We start from the raw sequence: 17,006 nt of genomic DNA, 5'->3' as shown, positions 1-17,006 counted from the left end.
CCTTTAGGTCACCAGGAATTTTTCTGGCGTTAAAGGTGTTCGGATTGTATCCGGTGAGCTTCACTGCACTTGATTCCACGGGCATGGGACTGAAAACCTTATCCCGTATAAGAAAAAATAATAATGCATGTCTAGAAATCCCCTTAGGGGTAGGCCTTGTTCCTTCATGGAATGTTTTGCCAGCATTATTATATTATTATTATTATTATTAATTCTTAGTACGGGGATTGCAAAAACAAGTTTACTTTATATTTTATTTAATCAAACCAAATATTAAATCATTGAAATATGTATAAAATTATTAAAATTTACCACATAAGAATTTCAATTAAGGGAGAGATATAATTTGGAATCGGTTCAAAATTGGTGTTTTCAGATTTTTTTTAATGTTTTAAATGTGTAAAAAGAACAAAAACCACGATAGTATACTCTTGCTTGAATAACATGACTCTGATAGAAGGAATCAGGCTGATCCTGGAGCAAATACTTTGTTTTCTTTTACTCTTTGTCATCTAAAACTGTATAATAATGTGTCGCAACTTTCCATAGAGGAACTTAGGCTTTCCTGAAAAAGGAGTTTGGGGCCTTTTTTTCTTATACAGAGATATGGTTGTCAATCTCATACGCTGTCGAATCAAGTGCAATGAAGCTTACTGAATGCAGTTCAAACACTTTTAATGTCAGAAAACTTCCTGGTGACTTAAAGGGGATTCGAGAACCCGGGACACAAGCCTCATAGAGAGTGTACTCTACCACTTAACCTAATGAGTTCCCAATCCATCTAAAACAGTGTAGGAAATCTTAAAATTTCAAATTTCAAATTACCACATTTTACCCAAAAAATTAAATGTAAAACAATTAATTTATAGTTTTTGTTGCCTACGTCCGCAAGTCTTATACTGTAAGTGTATTTTGAGACTTGTTGATTTGTAGATGAAGCAATGATTTGCCTCAACGCACTTAAACAAAAATCACCTTTAGAGAGATTTGACGAAACAATAGGTCACCGAAGGAGAGATTTCTTAATTGATTACACTATGGGTTAAGGTTTGCCCAAATTTTTCTGTAATATCCATCAGTAATCTTGTATGGAAAATCAAGCAGTTCGCAAGATTTAATTGAGTTCAATCGAATTTACCATTTGGAACCTATTGGTCATATTGAATGCACAAAATTGGCTACATTGGTAGATTATAAAGTGTTACAATATATCAATGTGAATTTAGAATAATGCATATATATCATATGTGGGTGATTTTGCACATTGCGAAATTGAAATATGGAAGCCAGGCAGAGTGACTCGATGACTAAGACCTACGTTAACGAATATCGAAAGTTGATCGCGATCAATTATATACTCTAAATGGTCTCTGAATTGAAAGTTATATATCATGCAGAGATGTATTTATATATGAAGATATAAACAAAAAAAGCATTTCACATTGTTGCAGCTTTCGTCTTTTGCAGATGTAGTGATGGGAACAAATTCTGCATTGCTAGTAAAATATGACATTTTACAGATGAATTTTCTAGTGCACCATTTGATTGGATGAAAAATGATGATATGTAGCCCTGTGTGGGGAGAAAGGGCAGTAAAATTAATTGGAAGCCAGGTTATACCTTGCTCCTCATATCTACTTTTTTCTTCCTTCCTCCCAGCAGCATCAACGCAAAATCACTTCCCAATGCTTCGGGTTTGACATAGAAGATGCGACGGGGGCAAGTTGAGAGCATTTCTAGTTCGCGATAAATCCTGTGACTTTACTAGCTCGGATGCTGCAGAACGCATAAGTAACACCACATAAACTCTCAGGAAAATGCAGTGTATGCCTGATAACTTTGTCTACATACATTACGCACACTCGAAATATTAAACAAATTATCACACCGAGATCACCGACGATGATATATGCGAAGACGTGGCTTGCATACGCCAGTTCGTGAGAACTCAGCTTTATCTTATGCGCGCGCCACTCAGTTGGATCAAATCTTGACCTTATATACAACACACTTCTTCCACAGCCACTACGTACAGATACCTCACGAGGAGGGTAATCGTGGCTGAGCACATGGAGTATCATATAGCTAAAATCCCACAAGACTACTATATCAAATTAACTCTGCGTAAAAATCCTCCCGCACAATCGAATTAGATACAATTTTTTTTTCAATATGACCATTATTTTGTGCACTATGTAACCTACTTTCCTGCACCATATTGGATGATTAATTTCGGATGGAAATTATACATGAATTTGTGGTTAGAAAATGAGAAAAATCAATATATCTCCACATCTATCGAAATTCCATATCAAAAGGGGCAAAATTATATTGAAAATTGTATTGGGATAAAATAAAATTCCAAATCCACTATACAACCGCAGTCAATATCATTCACTGCCTGATTATTCCTTTCCTCATATGTATTGAGTAAATTGATTTTAAGTTTATTAGCCGGATAGAGCAATTTGAAGACAATACCTCTGCGATATGTCATTATGCAAATATACAGTTATGATCATTATGAATTTTCATGTAATCTTAATTTTGCGGTATTAACAAATTATGCTAATGCGGGTGGGCTTCGATTATACCAAAGTAAATTCATCGAGGGGTTTAAAGTAAACGAAGTTTGCGAGTTTTCTTTCAATGATGTTGTAATCAGAATATTCTGTTAAAAATCTCATCAGGTTTTAACTATAACCGATTTTACAACTGTGGTATTTACAGAGATAACTAGCATTTATTCTTTAATAAATAATATTGATTAATATTGATTAATATTGGTTATTGCAGCCATCGGAGCCTTATGGCCCCTACACATTAGATAAATTTATGTCCTTATTGAGAAGTTTTTCCTACACCAGCGTACAGAATTTGCGTACAGAATTATGGACATAATTTTGTCTAGTGTGTAGAGGCCATTAGTCTCGGTTTTAACCGCCAGGACGAAAAGATGGAGAAATTTCTTTGTCGGTTATGTACTTCGTCGCTGTATATATGTACGTAGGATACTTATATGACATGATGGGTATTTCCAGAGAGAGAGAGAGAGAGAGAAAGAGCGATAATAATAATAATAATAATGCTGGCAAAATATTCCATGAAGGAACAAGGCCTTCCCCTAAGGGGATTTCTAGACATGCATTATTATTTTTTCTTGTACGGGATGAGGTTGTCAGTTCCATGCCCGTGGAATCAAGTGCAGTGAAGCTCACTGGATGCAATCCGAACACCTTTAACGCCAGAAAAATTCCTGGTGACCTAAAGGGGATTCGAACCCGGGACACTTGCATCATAGAGTGAGTGCTCTACCACTTGACGCATTGAGTGCCCAAGAGAGAGAGATAGAAATACCAATAACCATAAAGGCTAAATTAGTTTCTTGTCTAATGGCTTCTACACACTAAAAAAAATATGTCCATATTTAAGCAAATTCCCTACGCTTGTGTAGGAAAAACTGTGAAATCTGGACATATTTTTCTCTAGTGTGTAGAAACCATAGCAAACAAAAGCCTAACTAGAACTCAATGGGTAAGATTGGTAAAATTCAAAACGACTTATTTTATATATATTCAAACTGATATTCCATCTTTTTATTACCTCTCTCACATACTTTAACGAATTTCTAACCAAGGCCTTCAAAAGAAAATGGTAAGCCCCCTGTAATGTAAATACCATAAGCGTACAAGGATTTTGTCTTACCTTTGAAAATCCTATATTTGGCGTCGGTGCTTGATGATGTGAAACATCGTGTCTCTTGAACACTGCAAAAGAAAGGGAAAATCATTACATAATAGTATAGTAAAGACCGGAATATGTGACTACAACTATTAGAATTTATTTTATAATGTAAAATTCTATCACGTATGGACGAAATTCCGCCCAAAGCAGAGAAAATATGAAGCGCTAATGTGAAGCTTGAGACGTCTACTTAGATAAGATAAAATATATACCACTTTCGTCAAAAGAAAATTTGTATAATATTCGGATCAGAGAGTAATTTTTATGATTCACACATCTTTGTGTACCATTTTGTCATCTTTCAGATGTTTAACCAAGTCATTTGTGAGAGCAATGATTCCGTGAGCATTGACTTCCTGTTGAATAAATGTCTCATGTGATTAAGTGTCTCACATCTTTCTTCTTGTGGGCTAGTTCTATATTCATTGTTCGGCACAAATATAGAGCCGTGTGATATTTTTCTCCTCCAATAAGTACCAAAAAGTAACATACAAAGGTAAATGTTTGAAAATCGAATGTATGTGGCGCCTGATGTTAAATAAATGCGTCTATTCGATATATGGACAAAAATGACTCTGGATGGACATTTAAATGTAATGCAAGCTCATTATCAAAAATTTACACACACAACAAAGCCCCGCATATTTGTTCAAATAAACAATTGACGAATATCTCAAAAGACTTCACCTTCTTGATTTTCTTGTTGCTTATATTCATTATAATACCGACATAGCACTTTTAGCTATCGATATGTGACATTTGATTTAATTAACAATACGTGCCTAATGATCAAATATATTTTGATTGTTTACTCTTTCAATTTCTTCCATATGCTTAAGATATCCGTAATTCAATAAATAAAATTGTTTTTCTAAATTATTAAATTGCAAAAGCAAATAGAAAAATAAGTGAGGGATTGATATTTCTGCTATTGATGTCTTTAACAAATTTTTCAAGGTAATTCTATTACATTCACTTTAGGATTCCAAAGAGAAGATTTCGTATTATTGAAATACTTGTGCTATTTTGTGGCATTGTTTAAAAGCTAAGTCTTATGTTAAGGCTAAAGTTGTTAGATGGTACCGCTTCCTCTCCCAAACTCTTCTCGGTCACACAATAAAATTTAATTATTGACAACTTCCTTATTTTGAAAAGGCAATACAATTTTCAATAACGAGAGTTGGTAGTTAATCTCGATGTGATCAAATGGAAAGGGTGGGGCTCATATTTTCTTCACCACATCGCACAAAAAAATATATATTTCTCCTATTGATCTGAAAAGGCCAAATGGGGACGCTATCGCAGATGATGTGTATGCTTTTAGTAGTACATCCTATATGTACATTTAATTTCTCCATTTGTCCGCTATTCAACATATAGCAGAGGGCTTGTCGTTATAAACGCGCCGTTCATTCATTATATAATTGTTTCTCACGCTTAATGCGCAAACAGTTTAGTGGGTGTTTAGTAACAAAAATCCCATTTATCATATAGCCATCATTCATCTTGTGGGTCCAGTTGCTCTTGCTATATGGAGATTCCATAGTGATACATTTTAAAAGTTGCATAAGTCTAATGAAGAAATTAAAAGGCTTTTCATTGATTTGTTAACTCGTATTTCAATTTACCGATTTAACCATATACTATTGTTCATTTTCTCGTCGATAATCTGTGCACACTATGTGGTCTTTTATTTGTGTCTCTTGTAATTTGAATACTATCTTAAAGTTTTAAATGAAAAGTTTCCATATGCAAAAAACACTCAAATAATTTAGTTTCTCAATAAAGATAAATAGTTTTGCAGACATGTGGGAAATGCACATGTTGTGAATAATAAATGTGAAATACAATATTTTCTAATTGAAATAACGAGATCTTAGTGCATGATCTCATTGATCTTGAAGTCCTTATTTTAGAGGTCGATAACTTGTTATAACTCAAAGCTATATAGCAAAAATACATTATAGATTAGAGATATATTATTTGCCAACATATCTCCCAAAAAAAAGTCATTCTAATCTCTATCTCATTTGAAAAAAAAATCTTCTCTAAAAAGGTGCAATTTGGGCAATAAATTCAATTTACACATTCTATCATCAAATTGAGACTCCACATGATGTGCCTCCAATCCTGGCGAGGAAAGAATAAAAGTGGGTGTGCTAGATTAATTGAAAATGACTTGTTATATTTCTTGTGTTCACCTCAAAATTAATACCTTTGCTAGTGGCAGACATTATTTCTTGTTATGCTTTACTTGTAAGATTTTTCTTTTCCCTATTGATAACATCAATCCGAGCCTATAAATTCATCTCTAAATATATAATTGTATTCTTTTGTATTAATAGATGGTTTCCTCACAACATTACTTATATTGCTCGAACTCTACACACAGGTCAATATTGTGTATATAACTCCTCAATTTTTCGGGATGTTTTCGTTCCCATATAACCAGAAGCGCCATGTTTATTGTTTAATCATTTAGCGAATCTAACGTCTTAAGAAAACTGGTAGGAAGATGTTTGCATCTTCGTCTATCTATATCGTATCATCGTCTTATATCGTCTTATCTGCATCGTCTATATCAAAATCTTGGCTTGGTCACCTGGCCTCTTGAACCCCTGACTTCAACCCGATTGAAAATATTTGGGGAATTCTTATTTGTGGGGGTACGTGGTGCAATTGGTAAGAGTGTTCGTCTCTTGGGCGGTGTGATCCCTGGCTCGATTGTCACAATTGTGAGTTCGAGTCCCGTCCGGTGCAAATGATTGAAGCGTCTGAATGGACATTTTTGACGATGCATTGTAAACTGAATAATAAATTTGTAAACTGAACAATGTACAAAATAGCAATAAAAGCCCGGTTATATCGAAATAAATTTTAAAAAAATCTTGTTTGCCATTTACGCCGATATTCGCCAATACACTTATGTTTTGAAGTTAAAATATGCAATTTTGGATGCCTGGAACAAGCCTGGAGATAAGTTCATCGAAAATTTAATCGATAGTATGCCTAATAGCATTCTTGAAATACTTCAGAAAAACTCTGGAGTCACTAGATTTGCATAAAATTTATCTCGCCTAATAATATTACAAAAGAATTTATTGACATTATCGTAATTTTACGCTCAAAACACTGTAAAATTGATATTCTTTCAATTAATATTCAAGAAAGATATTGCGCTGTCAAAAAAATATCATAAATAGGTTTAAATCAAATTATTTTGTGGAAAAAAATTAAATAAAAAAAATATATAGAAGAAAATGTGCTTATTGAGAAGTGGTAATGATACACTGAAAAACCATAAAAATCAGCATTTCTTCAATTAAAATATGGGAGAGCCGTTGCAATGTCAAAAAATTCCAATAATCAGTTGTAAAATAATTCAATTCAAAGTATTTTGCAGAAAAAAATTAAATAAAATGAATACAGAAAAAAATTTTGAGTTCTGCAAAGTGACCTTATGATAATGATACGCACTGTAATAACCGTTCTTCATTAATATTATAAAATCTGGAATTTATCTGGAAATCTGGAATATTATAAAATCTGGAATTCCAGTTTGAGCACTCTGCGAAGTATTTTTCACTTAGACACTCCTTTTCTACACAATTCGTCTCTTTCTTTCCATCTTTAGAAGATGTCATCTTTGGACTATTCGGTATTACGAAATCATCGAAAGGTGCGAATGGAACATATCATCGAAATATTGAGAAGATTGAAAGACGGGAGAAACCACTGAGAAATCTTTGTTGTTCTAGTATTTAACATAAATCAAGATTCAATCTTTTTCTACATACGTTCTTAAATGCTTAAGTTTGAATTATCTCTCTCCTTCTCTTATACAAATTGTTGAATTTTATATTGGCTTCATCAGATCACATTCGAAAAAACCAATCAAATTGGAAGGCTATCCTTGTAATTATTGACAAGTTAAAATTGAATTGTATGTGCTGTAATTACCAATAATTGTGGTATGTCAGATAACATTTGCAATTATTCGCTTATATATTTTTCCGCTCAAGAGTGCAGAAACACACCTCTCCGTCAGCGGATTTATAGTGATCTCTCGACATGTTGCGTTGAGCATCAATGATTCATACAAGACAAGGTCGTTTCCTCATCCACCAACATCAAAGTCCCCAAATCATTCATCAATTGACGTACATATATATGCTCTATCTCCGACTTAAGAGAACCGCAAAAAACAAAAAAATATATATTAACGTGAAAAATGTATTTGTAAATCAATTTTCTTCACACACTTCCATGCCCCCTTACAACGTGAAGATACACCCATTTTCCATTCTAATGTATTAGAGCGGTGAAAATTATTCAGTTTGATGAAGACGAATGATGCTGTATACATTCATGTGTATTGCAAATTTGTCCATACTCCTCTTTTGCATTTGTGTGCTTGGCCATTTCGCAACTGATTCAGCTGTGATCATGAAAAACTCCAATATTACCATGTGCTTTCGTCTGTACTCAAATCATCATCACGTGGTGTACGATATATATTCCAGCACGAGATCGGCACAGCTTTTTGTAATGAATGACCATAAACTGCTGCAACTATGACTAATTTCCACATTTCTTGTGCCACACTCTCATACAAATGATCATTACCTTTCAGCCCTTGAGTGGTTAGACAAGAAGTGTATAATTTATAGTTTTACACTCAACTTCCCAATTCTAATTGATAATTCCACTCCTTTTGATTCAATTTGCCACTAATGAGACTTTTCTTGTTCCAACTCCAACGACTAACCATTTTTGGTCATTTGAGGGACAACAATTTCCATTTTGCATATAGTTTACATAAGTTTCGAATTTAATTAGTCATATAATGAATTTGTCAAGTGTCGTAATTTCTATATTTGTATTCTTTTCATTTATATATTTTTTTAGATAGATAGATTTATTGTAACTAATGCTTTTGGAAATTTCGAAATATTTGCAGCATCCACCGCCGTTGTAACCTTGATTACCAATTTCTAAACCTTTAGACTTTTTTAGAAAATATCGGTGGGAACTCTATTAGGTGAGATTCTTAACAATCACACCTACTATAATCCTAACAAAATCTCATGTCCTCCGATTGGCCCCAAACTTTGCCAGAATGTGTTTTGACACTTCCTGATCACGAATATATGGATGGCTAAAAACCGTTCCCGTCCGTCCGTCCGTTTTTTTATGTAAAATAGGGGGAAATGCCCGTGCTTCGTACAATCCCTAGCTTCCCTTTGACTAAATTTTTCCTATGTTTATGAATAAATATGCCGTCGCAATATATTTAAGAAACTGGGCACTTTTTCTAATTTTTAAAAAATGGTGTAAAGAGTCACATTTAATGAGAAACATAGGAAGAATATAGTCATTACGAAGCTTGGGATTGTATGAAGCATGGGCACTTTCCCCTATATATTTTAGTATCTTCTATACAAATTTTCTGTAAAGGTGTTTTCCCATTATTTTGTTTTTGAGATTACTATGACATTAGTGGTCGTAGAAAAATAACATTATGACCCCTTAAGGATTTAGTAAACCAACAGGGAAAGGAATATTAGTTACTTTAGTAGTTTAGTACTTCATTATTTTTTTCTTCATTAGCAATACCACAAGGTAACGAATCAGAGATTCGACAGCATGAATTATCTTTTTCTGGGTCCTATTTCTACGATGAATCATCAGATCATTGTGGGAAAAATAGAGTGCAGAGGTAGAAATATACTTTGATGTTCTTTTCTTGGTTGACAAAAGTTTGACATCACATCGATTTTGATAATATTTTCCTTCATTCTATTTCTTGATTTGAATTCTAGGTAAATTTTTTTTTCTTAGATAGTTCTAATAGATTTGCTAATAAATTAATGCAAAGAATTTTAATTTAGTAACTGTTAAGACATGTGTTTGAAAATAGATTTTTTCTTTTCACAATTACCTATTTGTCTTTAAGGAGCTAATTCCAACATCAATATTTTTTATTCCTTTTGCTAAATGGGTTAATAAAATTTTTAGGTTTTTGACAATTAGAAATTTTCATAATCCACCTTCCAAGGATCCATTTACACTTATCTTTGAACAATTGATTTTAAGGGGGAGATGTTCCAAGTGTTTTAATCGTCTTGGAATGAATACCCATTTTACTTAATAGTTTTTTAAGCAAAGCATTTAGTAATTGCATTAAGTTCAATTTTTTTTTATTTAAAAAAATGCACTTACACAGTAATTTTAATTGGCACATAAAATATTAAAGAATTGTCAGTAAATGCAGTCAATATTAAACGGTGGTTGGTATTAAATAATCGATTGCAATTTACAATTCCTGTGTCTTATTTTTTGTGTCGGTCTCAGAACTTTTCAATTGACCAGTTGTAGTAATATAAATCAGTACACCGAAAATAAAATTTAGTTTGGCTTCGCAAAGGTTTGCCTTCGAAGTTACTTTTATAGAAAATGGAAGAAAAAAAAATTTCTATGCTCTGAAAATATGGTCCATTTCCATACACTATTCATTAGACCAATTTTTGTTGATGCCTTTCTCTGTGTACCCTTTTCATTATGCACTTCCAAGTCAACACCAGTAGCTTTTACAAGTCACAATTACGTGGGGGATTGAAAAGATTTCAGTGTATTTTAGAGCTAAACAAATATTGATTGTAAAAAAAAGAAAGACAAATAGTGGAGTAAAGGGAAACATGATGTTGCTCCTTCATCATAATATTTGGGGACTTTATATATATGTGATTTTTCATTCAGTAAAATGAAATAGAAAAATAAACATGAAATATCAATGTGGCAGCATATAAAATGTTCTCGAACTACTCTTCCCCTCCTCCCCCACACAATAAACACGTTCACTTGTGTATACCAAATGAATTTGAGCCGTGAAACAGATTCCGGTTCATATACCAAGCGTTAACAGACTGTTTGTCCGAAGCCGAAAAACCTAATACATACTACACACATTCTCTAAATTGGACCACACAATTTGTATCTTCTTTCCTGCACAAATGCCAAACCACCTAAACTTTCATCGTGTTACATATTATATATACTTCAGGTAGGACACTGTTTTCAATCTAAATCTACATATTATGTGTAGGGTCTCTTTTACGCCTTTTTTTTTTGGCTATACATCCAATACTTCAAAACACACATAAGTAACACTTAAATAAATAAAACGCATGTACGGTTCTTGAAATAAGTTACCAATCAAATTAGAGTCTACACGCTAATCGAAGAAATTTATGTAGCGCACAGTGTATTCATTTTCTGATCTAGAACAAGTTTTAATTGCCGCTTGGTTAGTGTGTTTTACAGACATTTTCGTAGTTAGGTCCAGAGGTTAGAACTATATAAAATAATTAGATCGATGTAAGTGGCGATAGTGCAAATAAAACACCAAGGCCCGATCTTGCAATCTTTCGCTCCCCCCTCCATTCCCGCCATGTACAATTTGTTTGGCAATATTGGGTACCTTCTTGAAAACTTGGCATGAATGGCTGTGAAACTCGATACCCATTTGTTTCATTTGTATTCAGCAGCATCTTCTCAGGACGCGTGCACGATTCATTAATTTACCTCTGATACATTTTACGGAAGATAAACATGAGACGTGGGTGTGATAGTGTCGTGTCACTGACCCCTGTGCCGATCTTGCAGATTACTCTCGATGAAAATTACTCTCTATATCACTCATATTAACTTCAATTTAATGCTCAATCACGCTCTTCGTATACATATGCTAAAATCCGTCGATCTTCCTCTTATAAATTTAATAAAAAGAAAATACCCAAAAACCAAAAAAAAATTATCAAACGAAAGGATATTTTTTCCATCATTGTATTTGAGTGTACACCTGTTTATAACCAGGTTGAAAAATCTGAACAGGTTGAAAAATCAACTCAAAACCTAGACAAAATAGCACAGTTTACTGAAAAATATATACATGTGTATATATCGATTAATTGCGAATTCTTTCCCTCTTCCGATTTTACAAACTTTCAGAACCTTGCTTCGAATCTTCTTTTGATTAAAATATGTCGAAAAATTTTAATAAGGATTTTCAAGATCTAAAAAAGACTTTCTAAGAAATTTCAATTTTTGAATGGGTTTACCTAAGACACGATGTTGATATCTGACTGATTAATATAAGTCGGTATAAAGTAATAATGAGGACATATGAAATCGGACGAATTAGAATTTTGAGATTTCCTAACTGTTTTAAATAAGCTATAGAAAAATACCACGACGATGTAAGCTTGAGCGTAGAGTTTGTACTTCTTCGTGGGCTTCATTTTTTTTCTCCATTTGAAACACTACTGAGGAAATCTCGAAATTCTAATTTACGTTCGATTTCAAATTATTCCATTATATTGCACTTTACCCCTCAATTCGGATATAAAGAAAGCTTAAAGTTTTAAGCTAAATAATTGGAAAAGATTTCCAATTCTGAGTTCAGAGCTATTGACGCTACAAATGTGTATTCAAATATTATCTCAAAATTTTCTTTGTTTGAAGGTCTAAACTAGAAGGTCCTGCAGACCAACTTATAAAAACAGTTCAAGAAAACTTAAATTAAACTTAATTCTAGCTTTATTTGTTTGTGAGTAATTTGTAACACTTCTGTTACAAAGCTTGAAGAAAATTGCTAGTTTAAAATTAAAGATCTTTATCGGAGAATACGTATCAAGTTTTAACGGACAATTTAAAGATTTATTAAAGAATAGTTGACTTAATCAATAACTCAGTTTCGAAAAAGATTCAGATCTGAAATATTTTACCAAAATTATGATTTAGTTCAGCAAAAAAATTATTATTTATATTTTTAATAAATGAGTAAATACGTATATTTTAATAATGCTTTTAAAAATGGAGTTTAATGATTGTACACCGAGAAAAATTTGGATGGTATTTTCTATAAATAATATCTTTAAATTTTACTGCATCAAAAGATAGTAGAAAATACCATCCTTCATATACATTTTCCTTTAGAATCTACCATCTTGAAATTTTAAAACCTAATATCCTATGGATATTAAATTCTAATATCCGGATGGTAAAATCTACTATCCTCCTATAGATTTTACCTTGACCTCTCCTAGATTCTAATATCCGGATAGTAAATTTTACTAGCCGGATATTAGATGTTAGAATTTAACTGGAAGACACTAAAATTTAACGGAAGGATAGTAGTTTGGATGGAAATTACCATCCAAAGCAGTAAAATCCTACTGTTAGAATGTCATCTTTTTATATCTTGGTTGACGATGCAACGGTCCCCGATATGCTTCGTATACATTATAGGAATTCGTAGCGCAGCTGAAAGATGCTCGACCGTCATCACAAAGGTTCCGTTCCGTGTTCAAATCCCGGCGCAATCGTCAATGTTGGAAAAAGATTTTCACGCACCAAAATGGCTTGAAATACAAAGAATATCAACCAGGAAGAGTGCCAAGCCATCAAACAATGGCCAAAAAAATTAATTAGAAAAGGAAAAATTAAATTTTTCAAAGATTTTTCATTCTAATATCTAGCTAGTAAAATTTAATATCCTGCCAGTAAAATTTACTATCCGGCTAGTAAAATCTACCATACGGCTATTAAAATCTACTATCCGCGAATATTAGAATTTATCATCCGGCTATTAGAATTTACTAGGATAGTAAATTCTAAAGGCGAGCACGTAGATTCTACAATTTTTGACAGTCCGATCTAATATCGCGTTTGCTTGATTGACTTTTTTATTATCCGCCCATTAAAATTATGTATGGAGGATGGTAAATTTTACCATCCACATTTTTCTCGGTGTAGCCTGTATTAAAGCATAATGTTATGGAATTGATATAAAAAAACTTTTGCTGAATACTTAATTTTGCCTGGGTTTCAGTTTAAGTTTAAAAATGCTGTTGTTAAAAAAAAGAAAGAAGGTGATTTTCGAGTATTTCTAAAGATTTACGAATAGTTGTGATCTTGTGTATAGATTTTTTAAAATCTGAATTATGTACTTATTCAAATTTTTAATTTTTAAAAACTAGTTTTAATTAAAAACCATATTTAATTGAAAATTTGCTTAACAAATCCCTTTAATAAACTTTATTAAGCTTAAATTTAATTATTTATTTTATTTTATTATTATTTTTTTATTGACATCGAGAAGAAAGAGTAGTCTGCAAAACTATACCACCTTTGTACTTAAATTTCATCTTCTTTGCGTTATGACACAAAACAAAAAAAAAAAAACAGTTACATCAAAATAACATCTCAATATGAGCCACATTTTGACTTACGATAGTAGATAAAGCGTGTGTAAAGTTAAATTCGATGAGAGTCGCGATGGGAGAACAATGTTTCAAAGAGGGTGTAATCTTTTGAATTGAGGTGCACTCGATAAATTTATCATTATGAAGAGGATCCTCACAAAAGGCACTTGAAGAAAATTTAATTGTTTGAATTACTTTCTTTTTATTTTTTCCTTCAACCTTGTAATCTACCGCACCTGCACTATTGTTCATCGACAACATTTAACCTGAGGTCTCAATTCTAGTGCCACAAAACAGGCTGAAGAGAAAATACAGAAATCTAAATATAGCGCAGAGCGAAAAAAAAACAAGACAGACAAGCGACTTAGAATTGATGGTTGAAATGTGTGAAAATTCTCCTTTCCGTAAAAAGCACAAAATGTGCGAATTTTAACCACAACTATCTAATCATCAAATTGACCTGGGTAATTAATAGTTTACATTGGTGGTGGCTGTAAAATTACGCAGTGTTTAGAGACGCTATTGCCAAGTGATAAGTATGGAAAATATTCTAACGATATTGTTCTAAAAATATCATACAGTTATTTGATGGTAACATATTCCCCTGCCTTCACTCATAAACTTCACAACGTTTCACCTCATTTTTTTTGCACTCTTAGCACATAAAACTTACCTTGTTGAAAATAATTGGCTTTTCGGACATACACGCAGACCAATGCCATAAGCTGCAACTGTGACAATCTTTGTCTCGTGGACTGAGGTAATGGGAGGAGATCCCGCAAGTTGGCAATCTCTGCATTGATGAGATCCCTACGGAGCTTTGAGGCACCTTTCGTTGATTTGTTGGCGTCAAATCTAAAAATTAGAAAAAAAATACAAAAAAAAAACAAAGATTAATGGGACTCCATTGGGTTCTACGATAAAACACTATTAATCACAATTAGAAATTCCCACAATATTTCTATACAGCACTCATGTACAAAGTTTACAAAAGAATTAAAACACACTCATGTGTCAATTAATCAAGAGGCATGGTACCGTACATATTGGTCCGGGAAAAGAAAAGACACATCGGAAGCTGATTCTTGTCAAAAAAAAACTACCAAGTTCAAATTTAGATAATTCTAAATCCCGGATGCAACTTTTAATTTCTTAATCGTCTCTGATGATATCTCATACTGTTTAGGTGTAGGCCTAGAAGAGTACTTTATTGCTTAAACTCTAAATAGGGAGATGAAATGTCGTTTTATTCAAAATTTAATAATATAACCTCTACGAAATTCGTATGGAAGATTGCAGTGTGGTTATAATGGGAATTCCTGAAGAAAGTTTCCGATGTTGCATAGTGACAATATTTCATGGAGGATCTTGGTCTATCCTCAGCGGGATTCCTGAACATAGATTAATCATTTTTTTTATAGGGCTAAGTACTATTATTATCCCTTCGAACGTTCATGCTTTCGAATAAAGATGAGTTTTTCCCCTAAGAAAATTACACATTTCTATTAAATATTACAGTTAGCTAATTATTAATTTATTAAAAATTATGTGTAAGTCTCTTAGGAGAACTAAAAGAAAATTCACATTATTCCAAGGCATGAACGGCATGAACGTTCAAAGGGAGAGTACTTTCCCCTACAAAGTATTGGGATGTTATATGTTCCAGTTCCTGTGGAATTTAGTAAATAATTCGATTCTGATCTCCGTTTGATTTTCCGGTATGATAATGGAATTATTTACTGAACAATTTAAATTCTTTACTCGTCAATGTACTAAACTTCCTAATCAAAAGTTCTCTTTTACTTCTTACGATTATTTTGGGAATTTTTTAAAATAAAATAAAAAATTAAAATTTTTTATATTTACAGTGGCGGCCAAAATAATATAATCAGCTCCACAAAGACAATTATCTTACCTTTAGCATTTTTGTTTATTCAAATTCGTTGAAATAATTTTGATATAGAAATATTCAAATAATTACCTTGCGTCAAATAAGTACTCTTTTGGCCGCTAGAGGTCTCTATTTTTCGCAAAATACATCAATAGTGAAATTTGATGTGAACAACACGATAGGACCACTTTAAATTAAATTAAAGAATGTGGTCTATTCGAATAAGTTTAAATAAATCCATATTTAGAAACCATAAATGACAGTTTTACATTTTTTTTGGCCAAACTGAATTTCACTATTGATGCATTCTATGTAAAATAGAGACCACTAGCGGCCAAAACAATCCTTATTCTACGATTGTAATAATTTGAAGATTTCTACTTCAGAATTATATCAAGAAATTGGGAAAAAATACAAAAATTAAAAAAAAAATAAGCTTTCCAAAGTGATTCTATTATTTTGGCCGCCACTGTATATTAATGTACTGGGCTATTTTGCAATTTTATACAAAATTCAGTATACAAATTATTTATCTGGTGTGAAAAATATCCCTTCAGACGCTTCAATCAGTTCAAACGAGAAGCGAATTCACAACTGTGACAGGCGAGTCGGGGGTCATACCGCCCAATAGTTGAAGACTGTTTTACCAATTGTACCACGGCCCCTAAAATATTAAATAATAGGGAGATAACCTGCTAGTGCAATCGACTGGTTTGGGTTCCAAATTGTTGCGAGCTCTGCACTACGTCTTATCGTTTGTACGTCCCACTATGAGCTCATGTCCATACTCATTGAAATAGGAAGATTAGGGGAGACTGGGGCACATGTAACCATTTTCGATAGATGCGAATTTGAGGTGATTTTGCAAGGACACCGTGATTTTTTGGAAAATATTTCTTAGCTCATGTTTTACCCTTGGGTATAGGCAATTCGTCGAGGGTAATGCGGATGCTGGAAAACAATTGAGTTTTCCATAAAAATAAAATTTGTGTCCCTGTGCATTTTTCTCTTTTCACAAAATACCTGGGGTAGAAGTAACCACTTTCTGGGGAGGATGTAAACACCTTTTTTCCCACTCTTGAAAATAACTTTGCACCACTCTCGAT

General features: G+C 32.9%; 2 protein-coding genes across 4 annotated transcripts in view; both read right to left on the bottom strand.

Moving 5' to 3' along the window:
* LOC129808738 (Kv channel-interacting protein 1) overlaps positions 1-17,006 on the bottom strand; it is a 303,848-nt gene that overhangs the window by 136,038 nt on the left and 150,804 nt on the right. The gene's annotated exons all lie outside the window — the stretch shown is intronic.
* The window catches only part of LOC129808061 (PAS domain-containing protein cky-1), a 110,679-nt gene that overhangs the window by 51,727 nt on the left and 41,946 nt on the right, over positions 1-17,006 (bottom strand). For all 3 annotated transcript variants that reach the window (XM_055857747.1, XM_055857763.1, XM_055857754.1), the window contains exons 3-4: positions 14,683-14,864; positions 3,706-3,767 (exon numbers count right to left, since the gene is read on the bottom strand). In XM_055857747.1, coding sequence (XP_055713722.1) covers positions 3,706-3,767; positions 14,683-14,864 — 244 coding nt within the window. The remainder of the gene's footprint in view (positions 1-3,705; positions 3,768-14,682; positions 14,865-17,006) is intronic.

This window comes from Phlebotomus papatasi, chromosome 1, assembly GCF_024763615.1.
Source record: "Phlebotomus papatasi isolate M1 chromosome 1, Ppap_2.1, whole genome shotgun sequence".
NCBI lineage: Eukaryota > Metazoa > Arthropoda > Insecta > Diptera > Psychodidae > Phlebotomus > Phlebotomus papatasi.
This window is presented reverse-complemented; position numbering and strand designations above follow the sequence as displayed.